Raw genomic sequence first — 26,704 nt, 5'->3', positions numbered from 1 at the left:
TGGAGTATGAGAAATTAGCATGAGCTAACAAACTCAGGAATTACAGTGTCAGCTTACCTGGCCTGGCTGGGGATGAATCTGGGTAAGCAGGAGTCTCAGGAAGCGCCTTGAGCTGCTGTATCCTGGGTAAGGTGTTATCTTCCAGAGACTCACAGACCTTTTCTGTCTTTCACCCCCTTCCTTTCAGGAAATCTGAGACATAACAAATATGTTCTTCCCCAGGGAGCTGGAAATCTTTCCCAGGAGATGTACTGGACACTCTGAGTTCTCACACTACACCCAGGTGGATCTTGGCAAGGTTATGAAAGAGCCAAGAGCACCCAGAATGCTCCTGTGTGTGCTTTTCCCTTGGAGACTTGTGGGGTTTGAAAGCCAGAGGAACTTTCCCCTTCACTTCAGCTGAGCTTGGATGAGCCCCAAAGAACACAGAGTAAACCAGCATTGTGAAATTATGAAATGTAGGAGACAACACTCATATTTTCTTAGTATCAAAAGAGAGGCCATTATATAATACTTGCTACTGTGGGGGAACAGGAATGTCTGCTTGGTTCCATGATTACAGGGGAGGCACTAGCAAGTTAATGCTTAACTATGTTCTTGTGATTTTGTTCAATCCCTCAAAGACTTAAAAAAAACCCCAAACCAGTCTTGAAGTCGAATCTTGAAGTGGAAAAAATCTGGAGCAGTTTTATTATGTGACACACAAATACCACCCTGTGATCCAACCCACTGCCCTGCAAAAGGAGAAATCAGTGCTCTCCAAAGAGGGAGCTTGTCATTGTGAGAGGAAAAGGGGAGATGCCTGATTGCTCACCCTGCCTCCTACGCCCTTGCCCTGGTGAAGTCACTGACTGTTCCTGTCCTTGGGTGCTGCGAAGTTCCAAGAAGCCAGTGCTTGGCTCTGCCAAAGCCACGCCTGTCTGAGGCTGAGCTGGCAGGGCCAAGCACTGCAGGGATGGTGAATCCCTTGCAAACACCAACTGGGCCTTTATCGGCACAAATGCCGGGTGAGAGCTGGCACAGCCGCTGCTCGTGCTGCTCTGCTGTTGCTCCATTGACACTCTGCTCGTGGTCTTTGAGCCATGCGATGAGCCTGAAGCTCCTGCTATTTCCTGCAGGGCAGTGCCTGGTGGGTGCTATAGGGCCAGGGGAGCTGGGCAGCTCCCCTTGTGCAGCCTCTGTGGCTCTGCAGGGGCTCCTGCCCACTGCCAAGGGCATCAGAGGTCTGTACAACCCCCCGCTGTGTGTGAGATGGGCCATTTTTTAACTGGTTATGCACCGTGGGGCTCATCACTGTGCCCAGGGTGGAGGGGAGCAGTCGCGCCACCTGCCAGTCACAGAAATCACTGAGGTTGGAAAAGACCTCTGAGACCACCAAGTCCACCCTGTGCCCGATGCCCACCTTGTCCCCCAGTCCAGAGCACCGAGTGCCACGTCCAGCCGTTCCTTGGACACCTCCAGGGATGGAGGCTCCACCACCTCCCTGGGCAGCCCCTGCCAATGCCTGAATCCCTTTTTCTGGGAAGAAAGTGCCACAGAACGGATAAGGCTGGAAGGGACCAGCAGAGGCCACCGGACAGGGCCCACTAGAGCTCGGGGCAGCACCCGTTGAGGCAGAGGCTGGCCCAGGGAGCCGTGGTTGGGTCTCTCCGGGGGCGGTGTCTCCCCCGGTTCCATTGTGTCCCCCCGGCCGGTGTGCCGGGGCCGTGTCTGTCGTATCTCCCTCCCCGGGCCGTGTCCCGGCGCAGGCGCGGCGGTGACGCCGAAGGGGCGCGCGGGGCGGGCCCGAGCGGTGGCGGCGATGAAGGTGGCGGTGGCCGGGTGCTGCCACGGCGCCCTGGACAAGATGTACGAGACGCTGGAGCTGCTGCAGCGGCGGCACAACGTGCGGCCCGACCTGCTGCTGTGCTGCGGGGACTTCCAGGCGGTGCGCAACGAGGCGGACCTGCGCTGCATGGCCGTGCCGGCCAAGTACCGCCACATGCAGACCTTCTACCGGTGAGCGCCCGGCCCGGCCCGGCCCCGGCCCCGGCCCCGGCCCCGCGAGCCGGCCGGTGCAGCAGCTGCCGTGTCTCCGCAGGTACTACTCGGGAGAGAAGAAAGCCCCGGTGCTCACCGTGTTCATCGGCGGCAACCACGAGGCTTCCAACCACCTGCAGGAGCTGCCCTACGGCGGCTGGGTGGCCCCCAACATCTACTACCTGGGTAAGGGCCCTGCCCTCAGCCCCGGCCCTGCCCGGTCTGGCCCCGACCCTTTCCAGACCCGGCCCGGCCCCGCCGTGCCCCCTCCTGCCCTGTCCCCTCCCGCCCCTGCCCCGCCGTGTCCTCTCCAGCCGTGTCGCCTCCTGCTTCTGCCGTGGGTGAGCGGCCGCTGTCCTGTGTCCCGCAGGTTACGCGGGCGTGGTGCGGTTCCGCGGCGTGAGGATCGGCGGCATCTCGGGCATCTTCAAATCTCACGACTACCGGAAAGGTACCGGGACAGCGGGGAGGGAGTGTCGTGGGGGTGGGTCTGGCTATCCTCATCCCCACTCCAGCTCTAGGGCTGGAAACCTCTGCTGGCTCAATACCCAGATTTTTTTGGAGTTGGTGATGAGTCTGTAGCTGCCCGGCGGCCACAGCAAGAAGCAAGGCACCTTTGGAGTGTTGTTGGAACAGTCTTGTTTCTTCCATGGCAGTGTCCTTTTAGCCTGCGGTGCAAGAGTCTTTAGTTTTCCTTGTGTTCCCAGTTTGACACTCTATAAATGTCCTGTCCTGAGTTTTAATGTCCGTACATGCAGTTTCTCCTGGTTATGTTTGTGTGTATTCAAGAGTTTTTCCTTGGAAGGGTGGCAAAAATCTTGTCATAGATGATGCCCTGTGTCAGTGTTCTTTCTGATCTTGGCACATGCAAGAGTGATTGTGATTACTATGCAGTGCTATCTTCAGTAACACAGGGCTTCAGAGAAGCTTTGCAGGAGGCTTTCAAGCTGCAGTGTACTGAACTAGTTTTCTAGAACACGTGATTCTATCTAAACCCATCAATGCTAATTAAATTTGTTGTTATCAAGCATACACTTTGTATGCCTGAATATTGCGTGTGGGAGCTGAGTCGAGACTCTCTTGACAATAACCATGACTACTAAATAAGTATGCTTTCTGTGCATTCTTTAGAGTATGTAGGAGCTGTGCTAGACTTTCAGGTTCCTTGTCCCCAGGCAAACTTGGAAACTCATCCCTTTGTCAGGGGTCGTGTTTGTGGTACCTGTGGGCTGTGACAGGGATCTCTGAGCTGCTGCTGAACCTGTTAAGCTGTAGTTTGGTGGTGGGTGGCAGCACTCTTGAACAAACACAGAAAATCACAGCCTCAGTGGACTGAGTCAGGAGTCAGTTCTCATGTGGTGCTTTGTGATCTTTTAGTTTATGCCTCTTTCTGAGTTGTTACATCCTAATTTATGTTCTGACCACTGACCACTCACAGAGGCTTGCTCTGTGCTCTCACCGTGTCTGTGCCCAACTTCAGCATTTTCTCATCTCCCCAGTGCTCTTCTCCTGTGCCAGCAAGGAACGGGCCAGCAGAGGTTCACTTGCATGTGCAGCCGTGCTATTAAACGATGCAGAAGTGTCATGGCTGTGCAGCAGGCAGCTCTCCACATCTGGAATTGCACATGGTTGTGCAGTGTCACTGTGGATGTACTGAGGGTTGCCATCTCACCTCAGAGCTGTAAAACCTCATAATTCTTTCTGCCAAAAGTTATTTGTTTCCAACAGGTCCTGGCTTTTGAGTATTGGAGCCAAATTCCTGGGTTTTGTTTCCACAACCGAATTACTGTATTTTCTGTATTTGTGAAAAGAAGACACACAGTGGAAGAAGTGCCCCTTGTTGGAGGCTCATTTTTACAACATAAAAGATTGGCAGCCTGTTGGTGTAAGCTCTGTGTCTGATTAGTGCCAGCCTTGTATTTGGGGTGCTCTAGGTGTCTGTGTGACCCCAAAACTCTGCCTTGCCAGCAGTGTAGGAGGGAACTAGTGTTTTAAGCAACTACTTTTGTTTTCAATGTTTCAGGCCACTTTGAGTGCCCACCATACAACCAGCAAACAATTAGAAGTGCTTACCATGTGAGGAATATTGAAGTCTTCAAACTCAAACAGGTTAGTGAAATTCCTGTTTTTTTAAACAGCAGTAAATAGTTCTTGTTCATTTGGAAGTGAGAAGTTACAGCTACTCTGACCAAGTGTGCTGTTGGATAGCAAATCTTGCCAACAACTCTCAGCTGCTTTGGGCAGACCATTTTATGCTGGATGTTGTTCCGCTGTTGTTCCTGCTGAGTATCTCCCCCAATGCTTTGTGTATCAGTGCAGATTTGGTGTGAATCAGGCACAGACAGGAGCGGGCTTTTTGTATGATTTTTTTTTTAAGTTGGATAAAACTCGTAATTGTTGGATAATTTGATAGAATTTTAATTGGAAGGTACTCCAGTGATACCCCTCTGTTCCAGCTTTACCTTAGCTTTAGGAAGGTGGATGCTACCTTATCTAACATCCAAGGTGGTGGTTGGTACAAAGTTAACTATTCAAAATTGAACCAGCTAAACAAGCTGATCCCAAATCCCCATGGTTTAAGTCTTTTTGACCCCAGGGTGAGAAATTCGAAGGACTGTTTCACTTTATTTTTGAGCTCTTGCCTACTCCCTGCTGTGTCACAGGGCCACTCCATTTGGCTGAGATTGTGGTGTAAATACAGATCTCATTGAGCATCTTGTGAAGGATTGTCCAGGTTGCACTTGCACACTGAAGTGATCGGTAGGTACAGGGATGCTGGACACAGAGTGAATCTTTGCTTCATTGCAAAGAGTTTGATGTGTTTCACTCCAAGTTTCTTGTTACTTGGGCTCAGGTTTCATCCAGAGGTGGGTTCTGATACAACTGAGGGAAATATTAAACCAAGACACGCTTTAAGACATTGCTTAGGTCCGAGGGGTGCTTCCTTTGAGGAGGAATATTGTGCTCAGCCATTATCCCTTTTAAACAGAGCTTTTAACAATTTCATGAGGAAGAAGATGCCTTGGGTTGTGGACAGAGGACTTGATCTACACCTGTAATTCCCTCTGAGTGCTTGACTCTTATGGTGATGATGTGATCTCTTTTCTAAGGCAGTGCAAAACCCAGCTGACTGTCCCAAGAAAGCGTAGAACAAACTATGGACATCAGAGTCCCTTTGCAGCTCCAGAGGCCACTCTCAGGATGGGGCTGGGCAGTGTGGTCCCTGGCTTTGGAAGGGAGGCTGTTGGTCTGAGGGGGAACGCGTGACATGTGTTCCCCTTGTGCTGTGGGATTCCTAACTCCTTTATCACACGTGGTGTTTATACACTGTATGTTTGTCTGGCAGCTGAAGCGTCCCATGGATATATTCATGTCCCATGACTGGCCCAGGAGCATTTACCACTATGGGAACAAGAAACAGCTCCTCAAAATGAAATCCTTCTTCCGCCAAGAAGTGGAGAGCAACACGCTGGGAAACCCTGCTGCCTCGGAGCTCCTGCAGCACCTGAAACCCACCTACTGGTTCTCAGCACACCTGCACGTTAAATTCGCAGCTTTCATGCAACATGAGGTAAAGAGGGGAAAGACAGTGAAGAATGCATGTGTCCCACACACAGGTTAGAATGCCACTGCAAGTAATCCTGTCCAGAAAAGCAACTTCTTCGTGGCTTTTGTTGTTAAAACTCAGCTTAAGCCACAAAAAAAAAAAAAAAAGTGGTGTTAAGACTACTAGTTTGTGTAAGTTAAAGAGATGTTATAAATCAAGGGTGTAACTCCCTTAATCTTCTTCAAGGATGGCACGAAATAGCTGGTGTTACTTTGCTTTTGAAATGTGTTAATTTAGCTTACAGGAAAGCACTCTCTTTCCAGCTCTGTTGAGGAAGGAGACAACTTCAAAATAAGGTGATAGAGGAGCCACTGAAGAGGAGGGGGGTGTGCCTGTAGTAAGGCTTGGCAGGTGGGGTTGCCTGGTGGCCTGGGTTAAGCCAAAAACCAGCCTGTGCAGTTGAAACAGTTATTCCTGAAAGTGGTGCGACCTCCTTTTCCTGTTTGTATGTTATTTGGGTGTAAAAATGTAACTCCAGATCTTGCAGGCTCAATAAGTCTGTTTTAATATGGTTACAGTTTTCCTTTTTGCTCCCAGGCTGGCTGTCCTCAGCCAGAGGGCCGACATGTGGCTCTTGATTTATCTTGCTCTCACCTTCATCCAGCTTCCTGGGTGACTCCCAGCGAAGTCTGTCCTCCTCTTTGTCCCTTCATCCCTTTCTTATGAACCCAAGCTATGTTTCTATTTCAGAAATTATTTTTCCTGCAGAAGTTATGCCTGTAAACCTGTCTATACAACTTGTTTAGAATGGTCAGATTTCACAGAACTGCTAATGACACTGTGAACACCATTTGTTTCCTAGACAAGCTCCAAAGAAGAGCTGCCAAAAGCAACCAAGTTTCTGGCTCTGGATAAATGCCTGCCACACAGAGACTTCCTGCAGGTGATGGACATGTGCACTGGGTTTTCACAGGCAGTATTTCCCTTGTCTGGGCTGCTACTGCAGTGCTTTGGTATCAGCTGGAGAATAGTGCTGATAAATTTTAAAGAAAGGAGGAAAGGGGTGTGTGGAATGGTCTTTGCATAATTTTGGGCTGAAATAAGCAGACCTCAGGTCTTGCCGTGCAGGGTTTGCTTATCCCTACCATCCCCTTTCACCTCGGAAAAATAACTTGACTTATATGGATGAGTCTAAAACTCCTTGCTGTGAGAGGGAGCCCCTGACAGCTCTTCTTCAAATGCAGTCAAGTGTTTTAGGAGTCTGAAAGTCGCTTTTGTTGATCAGCTGAAAGGGAAGGTGGTTCATTATCTGTGTTTTGGACACGTGCTGGGCTTTGGCTACGCAGAGGGACACTGGGATGCCAGTCCAGACTTAAAATCCTGTAGCAAGGCTGATCTGGGTTAGTACTACCTGCAGCAGCGTGGTGATGCTCCCGCGTGTAGCTCTGGTTTAAAATGCATATTTTTTTTTCTGTTCCAAAACTGCCTTAAAAGGTGGAATTACTTTATGGATCATTTAAAATCAGAGTCTGACTAGTGCTTTGACTAAACCAAACACTTTGATTTGGGTTAATGTCACTGAAGACAAAGTGATTTGGATTTCAATCCATCAGCAGCTGAAAGAGTTTAAAACCAATTCCTGTTCATTGCTGTGTGTTCATGCAGCAGAATGACTGTTGCCATCAGTTCTTGATGTGTATGTGAATTTAAGAGCAGGCAAATTGAATTCCAAGTTGCATAACTGCCCAGTTGCTGGCAGTAGAGAGGGGAGGGTGTTCTGCTTTTTATTTGCTGTAAGCTAAAATTCAGAAATGCCTTTTTTGCTGTTGTTGATTGTCCTTTTTTAGCCCTTCTGCTCTAAACCTGTAGGTAGGGCTTGAAAGCACTTGTTTGGTTGAGAACCCTAGCTCAGTGTACTTTAAACAGTGTTAAAACTGCACAGTGAAAGTAACAAAACTTTAAGGAGTTTCTGATGTCAAGAGGAATAACTCTGTGATTTCTCTTGTTGTTATTATCTATGTTGTGTGTCTTGTGAGCAGATAATAGAGGTGGAGCACGATCCTAACGCAGGTGACTCTCTGGAGTATGATGCCGAGTGGATTGCGGTGCTCAAGGCGACCAACAGCCTGGTTAATGTGACTCAGAGCTCCTGGAACATGCCTGAAAAGAATGGCCTCCATGCCAAGTATGTTGCCTGCAAAGTAGAGAGGAAAGTGGGATTTTTTTTTTTTTTTCTGGACTGGAAGTAAAATTATGTCAGAGCTGTATTTGTGTCCTGCGACCTGTTGTGCCTGCAGGACTCGCTAAATGCTTGGGAAGCAAAGGGCATGCTCGGAGCTGTCCTCTGGAGCAAGCAGCTTCCTTCCTGCTCTTCCTGGGCACTTAGTTTTGTTTTGCAAACTCAGGTACCAGCAGTGGAGGGACAGAAAATGCCTGGTGGCTGATCATCCTGCCAGTCAGATTGTGAGGCTGAAAATCAGGCTGGGTTGTGGGGGTGGGCTGACATAATACACAAATCCTTGGGAGGGGAGGGGGAAATCTCGGTACTGACCTAAGGAAACTGAAAACTTCCCTGAAAAGATCAGGGAATGATCTGAAAACGATCAGGGAAAGCCTGAGAAATGAGGTGTCTGTTGTGGGATGGATTCAGAACCCCTCCTTTGCAGTGGGAACAGGCAGTACCTTTGGACCAGCTGCACTTGTTTAAACTCTCTGCACTTTTTTAGGTGGGATTACAGCGTGACAGACGAAGCCATCAAAGAGGTGTTAGAAGAACTGAATCATAACCTCACAATCCCCTGTAACTTCACCTTGACAGCTGCTTGTTATGATCCCAACAAACCCCAAAAAAACATGCAGCCAGTTCATACCATCAATCCCCAGACCACCGAGTTCTGCGCCCAGTTTGGCCTCACTGACATCAACGACAGGATCCAGCAGGCGAAGGAAGAGGGCTCAGGACGGGGTGAATGTGAAGAGGAGGAGGAGGAGGAGATGGACAGCACTGGGTCAGCAGAGGAGCCCAGTGAATATAACACAGATAACTCTGGCCTCTCCTCCATCAATCCGGATGAGATAATGCTGGATGAAGAAGGTGGCGATGAAGACTTGAGTACGTGCTCTGTGGATCCTTCCCCTGATCACCCTCCCGAGTTCTCCACCAGCTTCTCTGACATCCGGATCATGCCAGATTCCATGGCGGTGTCCTCCGATGATGCTATGGACTCCAACAATGAGGATCTGGAGAAGTCTGGTGGCAGCAAGCAGGGGGAGGAGAAGAGCTCCACTGATAGACCATTGAAGCGCATTGGGGGCGATGAGAACGGGAACAGTGGCATTAAAAAGATCAAGAGGAGGAATCAAGCCATCTATGCTGCAGAGGAGGAAGACAAAACAGATTAGCACTTCCTGGGATGGATAACTAAGTTCTCTGCCAGCCTTTCTGTGGGAAGGTGGTGAGAACTGCTGGAGTACTCGTGTTTTTAATGTTACGTGATCTTATTCGTTTACTTTCTTGAGCTGGATGTACCTCTCACAGAGAAGATGGTTTATCTGGGTTAAACGTGGAAGTCAGAAGCAAACTATTCCAACAAAGTACTTTGACAAAGGATTTAAAGCCTATCACTCAGTTTTGCTCCAGTCCCTGGTTATTGGTATATTCTCCATATCTTCAGCTGTACAGCTCTACAAGAGTCACTGTACTTGTCTAACAACAACTTAGACTGTAGCCCAAGCCCAAGTGAGAGGATGTCTGACTTACAAGACTGAATGATTTGATTTTATTGCTTTTGTCTTGTTTTATACTGAACTTTTAATACAAAGTAGCACACAAAATAGCTCTGTGAATTACATTTGAAAATAGAATTCCCAGGATAACAAAACAGCAATAGAAGAATAAAGATTTTTTTTTTTTCTGGTCTTAGTCATGACATAGGAAAACTTCATGGTCGTAAACCAAACTGTGTATTGTCCAGGATTGCTTTTAATTATAGTTTTGGTAGGGGACCAAGTCTCTTGATTTGAAGAATGACAGTTTTACGGGGACCATGGCAAAGTGCATCTCTGTTCTTAGAACCTCATTTGTGTTCTATTTCTTAAGACTTGAGAACAATGTCTTAAAACACAAATAGTTAGGAAGAACAGCTTCCTAAATGTGGGCATCACCACTGTCCCAGCTCTTACTGATTATTAATTAAGGCTGTGCTGTTCATACAAGGTGGTGGCTGTTTTTAAGTTGCTTCAGGCAGTAGCACCCACCGTGATCATCAGCCTCCCTTTTCACTATTCACTTCTTTTCAGTAGCTGTAACTTGCTGAACTCTTACAGCTGGGTTTGGAATCTTCCAATGCACCTTCATAACCTTCAGCTGAGAATAGAGACCCTTTTGGAAGATTTCTTTTTGCTTTTTTTTTGCCCTGAATTATTAGCAACCAAATTAGACACTCCTTTGGCCTGAAAGGCTGTGAGGATAACAAAACTTCCTGAGTTCATGGCAGTGACAGTGTTTTCAAGCAGATGTCATTAGACTCATTCCTGCCAGTGTCTGCTGGTGTTCTGGGCTAAGGTTTTGGAGTCCAGACTTCCCCACAGCTGTGGAAGTAGCTCCTGTGCTTTTCCTCTTCCAAGGCACAGGGAGTGTGGAGGAGAAAGTGTCCTGACAGGAAGAAGGAACTGGCAGGGAGCAGTGAGTGAAATGGATTGGTGAGTGTGAGTTCTGTAGCAGGGAAACACTTGGAGCTCAAGATCCACCTGGTTCCTCTCCTGTCAGCAGTTCACTATGAAAACTAAATGTGTGCGAGTATTCAAGGGCTAGGGCGTGACAAAATTAATGCTCCCTCAGTTGATTTCCCAGCTCCTCTGTCAGAACAGCCCCTAAGAGCTGCGCTGAGGGGTGAGGAGAACCTGTGAGTGTTTGGGTGACCCTCAGGGGGTGTAAAGTAGCTCTGAACTGTCAGATAAGGTACTGAAGATAGCTGAGTCTCCTTAAGGGTCCTGGGTCTGCAGTGCTGAAATCTGAATCATGCCTCATGATCTGAACACTACAATAAGGTATTTTAAGGATAAATTGTATTCTGGACTTGAAAGCCACCCAAGGGCCCTGAGCATAGCGTGGAGCTCTCAGGTTCTCTGCACTGAGTGGAATGTGTGTCTTACATGGAATAGACTTTTCACTCTGATTTCTATTGCTTTTAAAGCTGTGTTGTTGTGTCTTGTCCCACATCCCCCCCCTTCTCATAAATATGCTTAGGCTCTTTAGAAAGCAGACTTGTACAAGGTACAATACTGATTTTTGAACCTTTTCAGGAATTTTTTATGAAGTATTTCAGCATCCATTGAGCAGAATGCAGCTGCTAAATACAGTTACCATACATTTTTTGAAGTATGAATCATGTCTGATCTCTAGAGCTACCACTTGTCCACACCCTCTTTGCAGTTTGCGGTATCCTCCACTACCTTGCTCTCATCCATTATGGATTTTCCCTGCTGGCAAGATCCTCTGCTGCATGAAGATCTCCATTGAAGCTCTGAGCTGTTCCAGTAAAGGCCAAATACTTCAAAAAGTATGTAAAACTCTAGAGAAGGCTGACAACTTTAAATTGGCTTTTAAGACCCAGAGCCTCTAGTCCTCTTTAGAAAGAAGCTTTAGAGTCTCTTTGAAAAGTTTTGACTTCTGAAATTTTGGTGAGAAATCTGTGGAAAGTGTTCCTTTGTCAGACCCTTGTTTTGCAGATTTTTCATTGTATGAGTTTTGCACTTAGTTCAAAACTGTATGTGCTGTTATTAGTGCTTGAGAAAAATGTTCACCTGTTTCATTCCAGGCCAGCACACAGATATTTTCAGAGCATGACACTGATCTACTCAGAGGAAAACAAAAAGACAAATAGCCTTTTTTCAAGTAGAGTATTTTTTTAAATTAAAGCTATTAAAGTGACCTTGTGGCTGCACCCTGAAGTGTGTTTATTGTGTTCTCATTATCCCCTGCAGTCTCTAACAGCTGGAGAAACTCTTTACCTGGGAAGAGCAAAAGGTGAGACACGTGAACCTGAGCTGTGGTGTTTTTACTGTCCTGCCCCCCATTTAGTTCTGACTTTGGGGTTGGTATAACGGGTATCCCCACAACTCAGGTGGGGAAATGCAGGGGCTGATACAAACCCAGCCCATCCTATTGCTCTGTACAGCCCCTCTGAGTGACGCCGTGGGGTCCGGGGGGTATTTCTGTGAAAGGCAAACTCAAAACCAAACAAATCAAAGAGGGCAACAAAAGCAATGACAAATATGGGAACTCAAACCATTTATGCGCGGCCGAGGGTGGGAACGGGCGGGTCGGACTCGGCTCGACTCGGGCTCGGGCCCCGCTCGGCTCCTTTCGGCTCCTCGGGCTCGGGTCTGTTCGGTTCCTTTCGGCCCCTCTCGGCTCTGTCCGGCTCCCGGCGGAGGCCGCGCCCTGTCTCTCTTCCCTCCCCCCTCCCCCCTCCCCTCCCGCGCATGCGCAGAGCGCGCGCCGGCCAGCACGCGGCTGCCCGCGCGGGGCGCATGCGCGGAGCGGCGGCAGCGGGGGCTCGGCGGGGCCGATTCGCTGGGCCCGCCCCGTCCCCGCGGCCCCGGCCCGGCCCCGCGCCCGCCCCGACCCGCCGGACCCGCCCGCCGCTCCGCCATGAGCGCCGCCTGAGCCCGCCGCCAGCCCGCCCCAGGCGCCGCGGGTCGCTCCGCCAAGATGGCGTGTGTGCTGGAGGCGCCGCTCCGCATGAGCGTCCTGTCGGTGAGTGCCGGGCCCGCTGACCTTGGCCCCGGAGCCGGGCCCACTCTGCCCACCGGGGCCGGGCCCACTCTGCCCACCGGGGCCGCGCTCCTTCCGCTCAGCGCCCCGAGCCGGGGCGGGGTTGCCCTCCCGAGCGGCCCGAGCCGGAGCTGCGGAGCCGTGTCGTTACCGTGGCACGGCCCCGGGCTCGGCGGCTCCCGCGGGCCGCCCGTGGCCGGGGTGCGGAGCGGGCCGGGGGCTCCCCGTGCACGCCTGGCCGGGCGCGGCTCTCCCCGCGGCCGCGGGGGGCTTTGGCAGCCCCCCGCATAGCGCGAACGGTCCCGGGCTGTGCGGCAGGAGCGGTGCGCAAGGGACAGTCGGGTGCTGCTGCCCGCGCTGAGGGTCGGGGCTTTTGCTTTTTTTCCCCCCAAAATCCGCCTGGACACGAACGCCCTTCTGCATGCTGCAGACCTTGGAATTGGTGCTGTGGGGATCAGGGTATTTTAGAAACAGCTGCAGGGGCTCTGAAGTCCTAAAAACTTCTTCATACAGATACACGGGTCAGACAGCTAAAAGCTGTTCTGTAAAATATTGTCTCTCATTACACGGTGGAAGTTTATCTGTAGGGTTTGTGTGGCACAGTTTAATGGTATTCCTGGAGACAAAGGAGCCCTGCTGTCTCTAGATGACTCTCCTCTGCTAGGTGAGACCAGAGGCAAGGAGCTGCGGCTGACATCTGGGTGGGGAAGCAGGAGCAGAGACAGTCCCTGAGCAGGCACTTGCAAAAGCAAGGAAGAGTTTTCAATTCCCTTTTAGCTTCTCTCAAGGAAAACTCCCAAGGAAAAACTGGGAAAGGCTTAATAAAAAGTGAACTGGCAAGGAGAAGAAGAGGTGAGATAATGGAAGCACAGCCTGGCACGTGTTCGTGAGAACCTGCGGGGAAAATTCCCTTCCCCTTTCCCACCCTTGTTTTTTGGAACGCTTTCCATCTCCAACCTTGGATCTTCTCAAAAGGAATAGCAAATCACTGGTGCATAAATGTGTAGCTTACAAGCATGGTCCTGTTGCTGGGAAGAGTTTGCTTTGTCTTCTGAAGTGATGTGAGAATGCTGTGGGGAATATTGTGCTGCTGTTCCCGCTGATCTTGTGGGGGACAGGCTCTGAAATGTGTAGGTATGTTACAGAAAAATGTCTTCTTACCAGCTTCCTTATTTTGGAGGGGTTGTGGGTATGTGTCTTGAGCAACACCAACTGCTCCTAGAAACTTTTTCCTTCAGGAATTCATGTTTATTGTGTATAGTAATTAAACATAATAAAACTGCAATTCGAGGCAGTGCTGATAACTGCAGCTCATAAATAGCTCCCTATTACCTTGCTCTGACACTGTGTTGTTATCTACATTAAGCACCTCATCTTCCCTAAATCACACTTGAACACAGGGTTAATCCCCGGGTGGATGTTGCCCAGCAGAAACACGTGTCACATTTAAATGTCATTCTCGAGGTTTGCTGCCTCTTGCCTGAGAGGTTTTGTGGAGCTGCTGCTGCACAAGCCATTCCTGTTCTCCTGCCATTCTCTGAGTTGATATAAACTGTTGCCATTGCTGTTTGTTTTCTCTCTGCAGGAGGTCACAGCCAGCAGCCGCCACTATGTGGACAGATTGTTTGACCTCGACCCCCAAAAAGTCCTGCAAGGTGTCATGTAAGTCATTGGAACACCCCTGGGCTCTTGCTTGTGGCCAGGGGTCCTCGATCCCACTGGAGGGCAGGGGCAAGAAACTTCCTGTCTTTTTTTTGAGAAATCCAGCTGGCAGATCTTAATGCCTGCATGGTAGTATTGCTGTAGGGATAGTATCGATGCAGACTCTCTGTAGTACACGTGGGTCATAATGCAGCCTCCAGGTTGCCAAAAATGAGGTTTAACTTTCTGTGAGCGTTGACCAACTTTTTGGGATACACTTCTTCCTTTTGGCCACCTTTTGCTCCTTTTCCAGGTCTGTTGAGATTCTTATCTCTTCCTCCACTGCTGAGTCAGCATATTTGCCTCTTACTCTTCCCCTGCTTCCCTGCCTCAGTGTTGGCTTTTACTTTTTTAATGCTTGGCTTCTGTCTCACCATGGGAACTGCAAACTGAAAGAAAATGCTTCCAGAGAAATTAATTTGGATGCAAATTATATTTCATTACTTCTGTTGCATGCCAGTGGTCAGGGGCAGTGACAGAGAGTGAGGGAAGGACTTGTCCTGCTGCAAAGATCTGGTTGTTTCCTTGCTGTCCCTGGGCTATGAGCTTTCCATCAGAGCCACCCAGCCAAGTGGCAAACGAGTCCCTGCCCAGGACTGACTTTTGGTGGTGAAACAGGACCTCTTTGGACTTCCCAGTAACTTGCTGGCTGTGGCTGTCTAGGAAAACACCAGGAAACATCAAAGGACCGAGTGGATCAGAAAGCCAAGGATAGTGGTTGTGTTGCTTAGCACAACCTGAGGCGTTTTCTAGTAGCAGATGAAAAGTTATTCCAAAAGGTGCCCCAGGGCAACATATCAGAATTAACATCCCCTTAAATAGGTGAAAAACACAACAGACATGAAAATGTCCTAGCACCATCCTCGGCTGAAATACCCCCTTAGCTGTACAAAACCTGTGATACCCTCCCATAACTGTGCAAATTCTTAACTCTGTTGCAGGAGAGTCTGGTGTTGCTCCCACCCCTTGGCCTTCCTAGTCCACTCCCATAGGGGCTGGTGGGGTGGTCCTGGGGCGAGGATGTGTCTCATCCAGAGTCCCAGTGGGGTGACTGAGCCCCTCTTTTCTCCTTGGCAGATGCTCTGAGCCCTGGCTGGCGCTCCCTCCCTGCTCTCCTTTCTTTTCAAAGGACTGGAACCCACAACCCTTGGTAATCCCTTCCCTATCTTTTGATGTGTTATTCATATCTTTTGAAGTTTAACTGATTTCCCAGAAACAGGAAGTTTTAGGCAGCATCTTTGTCTCAATTAACATCTGAAATTCTTCATCTTGTCCGTGGGTGTCAGTGGATTCTATGCTGAGATGCTTTTCTTGTATTTAAAGACAAAGAAAATACCAATTTATTTCATAATATCTTTCACTGGGTAGATTTGGATGGTAAAGCTGTATTTGTGATGCTCTGGTTGGAATCTTCATTGTGGGAGTGTGTCTTTGCTGACTCTGAGCCAGTCCTGTGTGGCAGATGTGGTGTTTTCAGGATATTGGTGGATGGGTGTGAAGGGAAATGTATGTAAAAAATAGAATTTCGAGTAGTGTACGTATTAAACATTTCTGTCAGTCCAGGGTTCTCTTTGGACAGAAAAATACTGCTTTTCCCTGCTTCCTTTGACTTCAGGGTGTCTGCAGAGGTATTGCAGTTGGGATGAAGTGATGTTTGGGGTGGAGTAGAGCAGGACTGCAGTTCTTCCAAAGTGCCTCTCAGAAGCTTTACCAGCTATGCTGCATCCTTTGCAGAAAATCTTTGTTTCCTACGATGTGCTAGTTTCTTTTCCTGCATCCTGGCTGCAAATACTGATGACCTAGATTTTTATTTTGATTGATGGAACTGTATGAATATCAAGGATCAGAAAATAGGCTGTTGTAAGAGGCTTTGTTTCTGCTGATTGTCTTCAGTTACAATAGTCCTGGTTTTAATATGCTTGAATGAATGACTTGGGTTTGGGGCCTTTTTTTAATTGCATCCTTGTAATTTTAATGTGACCCAACTTCTGACTGAGCTTTGATAAAGGTAAGATGGAGCTAAATGCTTCTTGAACTTGAAAATCATGCCGATCCAGTTTTCATCTTGTAACTTGAGAAAGCTTTCATTACATATTCTGGAGGTATTTAAATGATCAGAATCTCTTTCTTTCCTCTCTTTCCCATGAATTTTCAGGGAGGTGGTGTTCAGATTCTCCATTGTCCAGATGGTGAAGCCTCACCTGGCTGGGAGATATTTCCTCTTCCTCCAAATGGGGAAACAGAACCCTGTTGTCTGGTACTGCTGCCTGTGGTTCTGTTGATCTCATTTAAAAATGCCAAGTTTCCTGCAGAACTTCTGTTCACATCATTTGCACCGTGTTCAGGTGGGGGTTGATAGTAGGTAGGAAGGGGAGAATTTGGAGTACCTGCCAGTAAATCCTGAATTTGAGCTCAGGGTTTGAAAGGCTGAGATTCCTACAGGGGTGACCCCTGACTTTTACAGCAGCTGGCAGGGAACCAAAGTGTTCAGGGCCCATCTCTATACCCACACCTGTATGGCAGCGTGTGCACCTACCTTCTCTTTACTGTCTCTGTAGATGAGCAGGACTAATACAGTAGTTTCCTTTTGTAAACGTGAACTCTACATTGTGGCCGTGCTTATGCTGGACAGGTCTGTAGGGTTTGCTTTGTGGCTCCTGGGATGCTCCTCTAACCCTTTCATCTTCTTGTAGAGCTCAGATTCCTTGCAGGGAGCTCTGAGTGCACTGTGCCAGGTCAGCACTGTGTCAGGGCTGCAACTCTCAGGGCGTGTGGTGTGGGCAGGTACTGCAGGGCATTCAGCACTGGGGTCTCTCTGGGCTTCCCTGAAAAGTTTGCTCTTCTTGGCAGGGAGCAGAGCTGAGCTGGCTCTGGAAATTCGTGTTAGGAGAGCTTCATGTGCCCCAAGGTGGTTCCTACTGCATCATCCTGTGCTTTGCAGTGGGGCAGTATTTATTGTTATAGAAACACTTCTGGGTTGTGATGCTTAAGCTGCCATTTGCTTTTCAGCTGATCTTGGGCTCAGGACCATGCTGTTTAGATGCAAGACTGATACCTAGTTTTGTCCTCTGATTTATTTGCTGGATGGGGGCTTCTTTGAGAGACATTTTGTCATGCTTACATTTAGCCTGGTGCCTTCAAAGTGGCAATCTATCACTTTGTGGAGAGCTGTGTGATCCTGTCTCAAGGCTGAGTTTGAAAGGAGAATTCTCTCTTGACAAATCTGGCTGTTCAAGGTCCCAACTATTTCTCATCAGACCATTCCTCAGCAGTCACAAGGTGTCATCTTATACAACTTGTAAATCATCATCTTTGTGGTGCACTGAGAATTCCTTACGCTGCTGCTGTCCCTGTCCTTTATGGCCAGCAGGAGTTAGACAAGGATTTTCCAAACTTGAGGTTTTATTGCTCAGGACAATGAAAGAAACATCCTGTAGAAATGGCACTTGGTACTGATAAACCACCTCAGACACTGTCTGTTCTCCATCCAGCACGTGTTATTTGTGTGTTCTGGGGTCTGAGGTGACTGTTGCAGGCAGGACTGGGGGCTGTGTGGTGGTGTCCTGTGTTTCTCAGCTCTGGCAGTTGGAGGGAGCAGCAGTGCAGAGTTCACACGCCTGCACAAAAACTGGGTGAAATATTAAGAGGCAACGTCATGGAGTGGGAAGAGAAGAAATTCCTATCTCAGTTCTAATGGAGCAACAGGTACCCCCCTTGAGATAGCTATGAGGAGGCTTCTTCTGCTTCTTAAACAAACCTTCTTTAGCACTAAGTCATGAACAGCACTTGTTTCCATCCAGTGCATCCCAAACAGCTGCAATGACAGTCTGTGGGCCCTTCTGAACGCAAATTTTCTGCAGGAGCTGGGTTTTTATGCATGTTCCCTTGGCACTGTGGAAACAGAGCAGCCCTTAGAGGGTTATTGCTGTTACACTTTGCCCCTGTACATTTTGGGTCAGTTCTGTTGTCTCCCAGACACTGCACTGCAGTAAATGCATCTTCTGCATTGAACTTGGAGGTGTAACTGGCTAAGAACAAGTGATGGAATTTTTGGAAGTGTTGGTTTTGTGCAGAGTCATTCGTGTGGGGAGGCTCCTGAGTGTTGGTGCTCTGTGAACTGCAGGAGGGGCTCCTCGTGGCTGGAGCTGGGAAGGGTTTCTGTGGGCTGAGAATGTGAGAGAAACCTGAGCAGGTTCGGGTGGTGCTGGGAGCGTGACTCGTGGTTTCTCCCTTCCAAGAGCTGAGCTGGGAAGGAAAGCTTTCCAAGGGTGAGAAGAGGAAATGGAGAGGCTCAAACACCATTAGGAATTAAGCACTGCTCTGTGAAGAGGGGTTTTCCATGGAATGGGGTTTGTAGTCAGATGGAAGGATAGCACAGAGGGAAGAAGGGAAGCTGCACATAAATCAGTTGTGTTCCTGTCACAGAACAAGGTATTCTCTCACTTTTGTGCTTTCTTTATAATGCAGGAAAAGGTGCAAATGCATAATAGTTTCTTCTACAAGTAAATTGCTGTGTATGGTACCTCCTGGACTGATACGTAGAGGTGAGCTCAGCTTCAGGCTTGCCTGTGCCTTTGGGCCAGCAATCTCCAGCCTGGCAGGGCTGGTGAATATCTGAAGCCTTGCAGTTACTGCTCTGAGCCTGGGAGAGAAGCCTGATGAGGATTGAATCTGTTCAGTGCTGCCTTTCAGATGGATGTGAAACCACTTTTCTCCCAAATCCCTCTCCATCCCACCCTCAGAGTGGTGATACTGTTGCTGTGATGATTTCAGGCTGAGTAGGATGCGGGAGGAGACGCAGCTTCTGTCAGACTGGCTAGTGGAGCTGGGGGAAGTCAGGCAGGATTGGTCACACAAGTCCTGAGTGGGACTTAGTGACAGACTTCCAGCTGAGCACAGCTGATGCTGCAAGTTATCTCCAAGTTCTTAATAAAGGGAGTCTGCTTTCCCTTTATTAATCTGTCAGACAAATGCAGAGGGACTGCAGGGAGGGCAGAATGGAGCAGCTGAGGGAGCAATAGTCGTTGTGCCCTTTGGGGCTGTGTGGGATGTTGTTAGGGCTGAGCTCAGAGGATGAGCCCGAGGGATGTTTGTGCCACAAAATCAGCAGCACTGCTGAGTTTGTGATTCTTCATATTTGCAGTTTGATTTTTTTTTGATTCCAAGCTGCCAGTCCAAATTGATTGGAATCAGCACTAAAAAAAGTTGAATTTACTTACTGTCCAAAAGAAGGTAATTTTCCATTTGCAATATGGAACTTTCAGGCAATTCTAGTAATATGCACAGGACAGAATTCTCTTCACCAATTAATTTCTCTACCAGATATTAAGCTGATGTTAGTATGTATGCTGTATTGCAGGTGCTGGGCTGATAATTTAAATGTGTTGAGATTTTTTTTCTCTGGGAATTGTCAAGTAGCAGGAAGGCCATCTGGGAAAATGACTTGTTAAAACATACTTCAAACATACATTGTCTGAAATGTCCAGAAACTCCAGAGTGAGGGAGTTTATTTGGATATAGATATTATGGGGTTTCTGTCCTAGTGAGCACTTAGTAACCCCCTTTTGGAAAATGAGACTTAGGCTTGACTAAAGCATGTGGAGGCCAGTGCATCATCTGAGCTTATTTGGAGCTAAAAATCAGAGGCTTTGCTTTGTGTGAGGGAGACTTTAGGTTATTGAAATCTAATGGGTTGTAGCTGTGTCAAATCACCAGAGTTTGGGGATCCTGCAGGGAGTGCTGGCCCAAGGTGCAGTGGGTAGTGTCAGACAATATTCCAAGCAGGTGCTGCAGGGCCATTTTAAGGTATTTTCCTGCACTGAATGAAACTTAATTGCTCTCCACGTGGATGACTTGTGGTGGACAACGTTCTGTAGATAATGAGTGGTGGGTTTAAAATGGGACAATGGACAAAAGTCACTTCCAACAGAGGGACAGTGCTATAAAAATGTGTTACAGAGTGATTAGTGGAATTCATTTAATCTTTACTTCAGCTGTGGGAGGTACTAGTGGTGAAGGCAGTACTATCCTGGGAAGGGAAATATCCTTGGAGGGAGGGAGAGAGACAGGAAGAAAAAAAGTAACAGTTACTTGTATGTGGTGGTTTGGGTCATTCCTCTGAGGCAGCAGTGGTGGAGGATGTTCTTTTCATGTGGCTGTTTGGGGAGAGCTGTGAAGGAAGTGTTTCACTGCTCTGGTGTCACAGAGCAGGGTGTTTTCGGAGAGTGAGAATTTCTGAGCTCTGCTGAATTCAGGTGTTTTCCCCTCACCTCTTTTGGGATAATTCTTCACTCTTAGGACATAGTTTGGTTAAATAGAGGTTGAAATGCTGATAATACAGAGCTCTAGCTATGGTTTGTGTGGTTCTGTTGATTTGGGGTGTGGTTTAGTTTGTAAAGGTTACATAATAAAAGCGAACTAAACTCCCATCCTCCACTAACTTCAAACATTGAACTTGGAGCTACACTGTTCTTAAGGCTGAGTTTTCTGTCCATTAGTGATCTCATGCAACTTGTAGCACGATTTGCAGACCCAGTGCAGAGGATGAGGCAATAAAACCCCCTTGGGAGAGGTGGGAAAAGCAGCATCTCCCTTTTGTCAGTGAACAGAGACTGGGAAGGAGCTTGGGTTGAAACTGAAGCCGAAGACATGGAGAGCTGAAGTTGTTAGGCTTGATCAGAAGGGCAGAAGGTGAATTGACTGCTGTGAGCTCTCACAGGGCAGCGAGGGTCTGATAGGAGAGGGGTCTGCAGTGTCACGCACGAGGGAACTGGGATGAATCCAGGGCAGGAGCGAGCTGTAAGTATTTCCAGCTATGGGTACGGATCACTGAAACACATCCCTTTGTGTTTGGTAGACTTTCCTTGGCAAGAGAACTTTTGACAAGGTAAGTAGCCTCTCTAAAGAGGACACTTGAGATAGTTCTGTGACTGTGATATGGAGGAGTTGGACTAAAGGATCACTTTTAGCATTAAATGTGTTAAATTCCCCTGTTCTGCAGTGCCAGGTGCTTTGTCTACAGCATCTTGATTTTCTGCACTGAGGCTCCAGAACTGAGAAAAACCATGGATTGAGAGTTTTTTTTTTGTTTAAATATTGAGTTTGTTTAGTTTGCACTGTATATGATAATCGTGTCACAGTTTAGGTGTTAAAATTCAAATGAGTAACACTGTCTCCATGTGCTACTTTGTTCTTTGCTGTAAAATCATCTTTTTCACTGCATCAACTGGTATTTTTTGAATGGGATTAGAAATCTTGAAACTTTTCTTCCCAACTTGATGATTAACCTTAAAAACGAGCTGGTTTATGACTTCTGTGGTTTGCTTGAGTTGGCAGGAGCTTTTAACGTTTAATTGCCTCGATTGGTCCAGTGATCATGTCAGTACAAACACTGAACTCCTTGCTAAAGGGGTAGAAAACAGCTTCAAGCCATAGCAGTGTCCGTCCTGGAAATGAATTCTGCCACAGTAGCGATGGACATACTTTAACTACAACATTTGTCATTAATTTTCTGATGTTGTTTTGCATCTGTCCATAAAAAATGGGAAAGTGGAAGAAAAGGAGAAGGAAGAGGAGGGAAAAGGTGTAGAAAACATGATTGTCCAAACCTTACCCCCACAGGGAGCTCCTGACTGCAGTCCAGCCAGCCCAGGTGGCGTTTCCTTGTACGACCCTGGAACTCTGACTCTCCTGGAGCTGGGACAGAGGGTTTTTGTTTGGGCTGTGTCCTTGTACCAGCTCCAGTCCCTCAGCTCTTTGGCTGCCTGCATTTTGAGTTCTTGAAGGCTTTGAGAACGCTGCTCTGCGTCATCCCATTGTTGGTGCCTCTGCTCAGCCTCTGGTGGATACATCTCCTGGCAGGGCTTTGTTTGGAGCTTCCTCTGGCTGTGTAATCAGCTTAGGAGCTCCTGCAACTGTTTCATACGAAAAGTGAAAGCACTGACCTGACCTGTCCGGGGCTACTTTTCCTTCTGGGATTGTTCCTCTTGTGTCTGGAATCCTTCTCTGTCTAGGAACCCCTGAATGTGGCCACCTGCTGGGTTTTCAGAAGCCACAGAAGAGGAAATGTCCTGCAGGCTCTTTGTTTCCTCCTCTTCTGTCGAGTTCCTGTGGCTGCTTCCTCAAGTCACTCTGGCTTGTTTGGAGCTCTGTTGTGTTGCTTTGCTAGAAGGTGACTTAGGAAAGCTCCAGGGCTTCCTCTCAGGATTTTATTTCTTCTGTTTATGCCTGATTTCCGGTATTTAAAAGCAGAGGCACAACCAAATCCTCCCAGGGGTGTCCTTGTCTCCACGCTGCTCCCTCAGGGTCTCCCTGGCAGCAGAGGTGCAGGGATGGATCCCTGGGATGCTATTCCTTCCCACCACGGGCCTGGGCTCACTCTGCTGTTCTGTTGGGTTTTAATTTAGTGAGAGGAGTCCCAAACTTAGAGTTGACCTTCAATGATTTCTGTTTAGAACAAAGTTCAGCACTTCAACTTGCTTCTGCAGTAATAATTGCCACTGACAGGCTGGAGTGCTGATTTTCTCAAGACTATGTTTTATTGGTTAGGAATCCTTGAAACCTTAAGGCCATATTTTACTCACAAATTGTTATATTTAATATTGCCTTTTGCTTATCTGAAGCAGCTATATCTGGTGCCTTTAAACCAGCACCCATTTAGCTTCAGAATAAAAACAGTACTTCGTGCACAGTTGGCAGATTAGTTCCTCTTGGAACTCATGTCAGGCTGCAATTGCATGGAAATTAGACTTTTTAGTGAGTTTAATGTACTCCTAAAATATTTTAAACACTCATGCTGTGCTAATACACTTAAAAACTAGCATACATTGCATTTTATTTCTAACTAATTAATTGCACTGATTGCTTCTGGCTGCAACGTTCTAAAACATTGTTAGAGCTGATAAACCTCACCCAGTAATTGTTCCCCCTTTACTTGAGTTGGTAGGAAGAAAATCAGTCCTGCTGCTTTTCCAGTCTCCAGTTTCTCTCTGACTTAAAGCTGAGTGATCACAGAGTTGAGCTGATGGAACTGCATTCTCATTTCTTTGAGAAGCCATAAGAGATGGAAGAAGCTGGTGAGCACCTCAGGAAGCAATATTCCCAAGTGCTTAGCTAGGATCTCTTTGCTGAATTTTGTTGTTGGCAGCCTGTATTATTCCTCCTTGAAAGTTTTTTTTTTTTCCCATATAATTTACTGGGTTAAAGAAAATGTTGGCATAGATACCAACAGTCAGATTTTAAATCTGTGCATTGGAGTGATTGTAATTCAGGTTATTTTGTTAAAAAACTTGGAATTTAGTTTGAATATAAGCTGTAAGATGTAATATACAGGCTATTTAAAAAAAAAAACCAAACCACCCCAACCAACGTTGGGTGCCTCTCAGGAGCTCTGTTTTGGGTGGATTTTGGTCTGTACCAGCTGCAGTTGCGAGGCTGAGAAGCTCAGCAGTGCTGGAGGTGCAGGGGCTGTTGCCCTTCTGAGGCTGCTCGGGCTGTGCTGCTGCCTGGCAGTGGGTTGATATCCTGCTGGAATCTGGAAAGCCCCCATCTCCCTCAGGATCACACACTAGGCCTGGAGTCACCACAGACTCGCAGGGCTCTGAAGTTCCCACCTCTCTGTAGTTGTGTTTTGCTGCTGTTCCCTCATGCCAAGGACTCCTTTTCACAGAGGGAATGGGAGCAGTGCTCCTGACACTTGGAAATATTAGTTTTGGACTAGTAATTCCCGAGGTTTCTTTGTTACCTCTTGTACCAGATAGTGATCTTTGCTGCCTTTTTCCCTTGGATGAATCTCGTGTCATCTTGGATCTGAAATCAGTCAAGCTCCAACTCGTTGGAGGTGATGTTTTCAAAAAAGGGAGTTGCCCTCAGTGTTTCCAAGGTTCATGATTCAGCAAGGACCCGGTAGTCTACAACAGCATGTGCTACTTCTCTACTTCTCAAGGAATTACCTTCCCAATCAGGAAAATCTTCATAAAATATAATATGGAATCACATCACTGTTTTTCATAGTACACATAAAAGACCTACTACTCTTCAGCACCAGACTATGGTATTTTAAGGATGTTCTTGCTTTCCATATCCACCTGGTCCCAGTGTGTTCATTTCTGTAAGTGGCAAATTGAAAGAGAGAAACATTGAAGGGAACTTGGGAGTGCCATAATGCCCACAAACACAGGGGTCTTTGGGGCCTGTCTCGGACAGGTTTTGGTCACTTTACCAATTGGAAGGTATTTTACTTGCTTGCACGTGCAAGTGTTTGAATGTACATGTGTTGGATTTTTCAGACATGTCAAGCTTGTGATATTTCTTGTCTATCTGCCATGACTTTAATGGGGAACTCTGTGACCTGGGATGGAGAAACTCATTGGAATCAGTTCCGGATCAAGATTGTGCCCTCACTGACCCTCTCAGTATGAGTGCTATGGAAGTTGGCCATACTCCTGCCACTTATGAAAGGGTCTCTAAATCAAATTCTGATAGTCAGTAACTATTACATATGAAATGGTTTTAGGGTTTAACCATTCTATTTTGGGATTGGGGCAGGAGTCAAAAAATTGGCTGGTGGTGTTTTGTGGTCTGGTTTGTTTTGTTGTAAAATCTCCTGAGCAGAGCATTAAAATGTCACCCAAATCTGTGAGTGTTTAGAGTACTGAGCTGGTGTCCCCTCTCTGGCCTCCCAAGGTGCCTCTGCAGATCCCTGACGTGGTGTAGCTTTGGTGCCTCAGACACCAGAGAGGGACCTCTGGAGGAGTCCTGGAGTGGCTTGAGCAGGGAATTAGCACGTCTGTTGGGACAGCTTCCATTATTCCTTTGAGATGTCTGATTGTTGTTTCTGCCACTGTTTTGGACTGACTCTGGTATTTTAAAAACCTTGAAAAATGACTGGGATATTTGGATATCAAGCGTTCAGCATAGAAACCACTGAAGGTTTTATTGCAGTCTTTGAGTCCACTCCTGAGATGTTCTGGGGCTTCCAGCTTCGCCTTCCGATCTTGCTCTTTCCCCTGTCCCTCCTGTCCTGTGGGGTGAAGGTAGCAAGCTTGGGGAGATGCAGCAGCGAGGCCCAGCATCTGCTGCTGGCACTCAGCTCTGGAGCTGTGCTGGTGGCAGGGCCCTGTTTGCTGAGGACTTTGCTGGCTCAGCTGGGCACAGAACTGCGGGGTAGCTGCTGCCAGTGCTGCTCCCGGCTTGGAGCTCCGAGATCACATCCTACCTCCAGGAGTTCCCTTCCATTGCCTTAAAATTCCTGCAGCCCTCTTCTGTGGCAGGGTGAGAGCACGAGCCTCGTGGAGAAATTTGGGAAGAACCAGGTTCTGTTATGCCATCAAATGTTGCCTGCCTTGACTAAGAAGTTTTTTCAAGCTCTGATGAAGTGAGTTAAACTTGGAACAGCTGGTTGTTGCAGTGGATTATGTCTAGTGGGCCGCCACAGCACTGTGTGGTGTTCCTGCTGGCCAAGGTGGATCTTACACAGCAGGGCTACTCCAAATCCCCTAAACTTTGCAGGTAGCAGCTGAAAGAGTGATCTAGTGGCAAGAAAATATGCTGATTTAAAGCAGCCACTAAAGCTCCCAGATTACCTGAATGAATTATGGGCATAGCTAAACAGTGATTAATTTATCAGTTTTTCAACTAACACAACAGTAATCCAGTTTATTATTTTTTGTTGTTGATAAAAATTACCTGAATTTGGTCTCTTTTTATTCTCCGCTATTAAAGCTCTCTACAACTACAAAGTTTCCTGGAAATGTATCATCTTGATTTCCTGGAACTGGTCATAAGTTGCCAGCTTGCTTTCAGGCTCTCTGATGTTCAGGATGGTTTTTAGGATACAGTAACAATTTCCTGACCAAGGTTGCAAACCACACATTTGCATAGGAATTCCTAGTGTGCAAAACCACTCGGAATTGTCCACTGTTCCAAAGTGCTTCCCCTGTCCCTGTACCACAGCATGGATGCCTTTCGTTTGTTTAGCCTTGCAGGAACTCTCAGGCAGGAAAATGCTTTTGTTCCCGAGGTTTTGACTTACAGATGTTTAAGTGTCCTACTGAAATTCGTGAAAGGAAGCCTGGGGTGAAGAGGAGAGTGAAAGTCTGGTCTCTGGAGACTGCTCATAGTTCCTTGTTCCTTTTATTTTTTCCTTTGAGCTTGTCTTTTCCTGCACCCAATAGAATATTCAGTTAATGTTTGAAATCACCAACATTTGAGTTGCCAACCAATAGTGGGGTTTTTGAAATGATTTTTGAAGTCTGGTGACCGTATGGGCGCAGGGAACAAATATATCTAGTTTTCTGCAGCCGTAAGAGCTCTTTGTGTCTGGTGTGCATGTGAGATAGCTTGGGTTTTTGCTTCCCTGCAGAAGCTGGGATGGACTGGAATCCCAGGGCTCTGGGTGTTACCTGTGGGCTGAGGACACTGTGCCCTGGAGCACTGCTCAGTCTGTAGTTGCAGCATGGACATGTGCAAAAGTGCTTGCTAAGCCTTCATGGAAATGGTGAATTCTAAGATAAGCCCTCAGTACCTCAGCGTAATTTACCAGGGTTTGTTTTTCTTTCTGGATTTACAGAGATATGAAAAATGCTGTAATTGGAAACAACAAACAAAAAGCCAACTTGATTGTTTTGGGAGCAGTTCCAAGGTATGTCCTTTGCTACTCT

At 47.5% G+C, this 26,704-nt stretch overlaps 2 protein-coding genes across 5 annotated transcripts in view; both read left to right on the top strand.

Moving 5' to 3' along the window:
• The first annotated feature begins 1,772 nt into the window (after window positions 1-1,772).
• Window positions 1,773-9,521, top strand: DBR1 (debranching RNA lariats 1). The gene is made up of 8 exons (XM_027878323.1): window positions 1,773-1,998; window positions 2,081-2,205; window positions 2,390-2,470; window positions 4,043-4,128; window positions 5,366-5,590; window positions 6,429-6,509; window positions 7,606-7,751; window positions 8,293-9,521. The coding sequence occupies exons 1-8, from the start codon at window positions 1,802-1,804 to the stop codon at window positions 8,966-8,968; spliced, it is 1,617 nt and encodes a 538-aa protein (XP_027734124.1). The 5' UTR covers window positions 1,773-1,801; the 3' UTR covers window positions 8,969-9,521.
• Window positions 9,522-12,212: 2,691 nt separating this feature from the next.
• ARMC8 (armadillo repeat containing 8) overlaps window positions 12,213-26,704 on the top strand; it is a 62,071-nt gene continuing 47,579 nt past the window's right edge. For 2 of the 4 annotated variants that reach the window (XM_027878320.1, XM_027878319.1), the window contains exons 1-3: window positions 12,213-12,326; window positions 13,930-14,006; window positions 26,614-26,685. In XM_027878320.1, the coding sequence (XP_027734121.1) occupies window positions 12,282-12,326; window positions 13,930-14,006; window positions 26,614-26,685 (194 nt within the window). In that variant the 5' untranslated portion in view covers window positions 12,213-12,281. Of the gene's footprint in view, window positions 12,327-13,929; window positions 14,007-15,131; window positions 15,196-26,613; window positions 26,686-26,704 lie in introns of those variants that run through there. The other 2 variants (XM_027878321.1, XM_027878322.1) reach the window with 2 other exon arrangements.

Source organism: Empidonax traillii, unplaced genomic scaffold, assembly GCF_003031625.1.
Source record: "Empidonax traillii isolate 1590-97213 ecotype Southwest subspecies unplaced genomic scaffold, ASM303162v1 scaffold40:size2234952, whole genome shotgun sequence".
Lineage (NCBI taxonomy): Eukaryota > Metazoa > Chordata > Aves > Passeriformes > Tyrannidae > Empidonax > Empidonax traillii.
This window is presented reverse-complemented; position numbering and strand designations above follow the sequence as displayed.

Excerpts from the sequence above, each read along its gene's own strand:
- DBR1 (XM_027878323.1), top strand. The coding sequence starts at position 1,802 with ATGAAGGTGGCGGTGGCCGGGTGCTGCCACGGCGCCCTGGACAAGATG. Across the intron at positions 2,206-2,389 it reads CCCCAACATCTACTACCTGG|GTTACGCGGGCGTGGTGCGG; the intron begins GTAAGGGCCCTG and ends TGTGTCCCGCAG. Across the intron at positions 7,752-8,292 it reads AAGAATGGCCTCCATGCCAA|GTGGGATTACAGCGTGACAG; the intron begins GTATGTTGCCTG and ends GCACTTTTTTAG.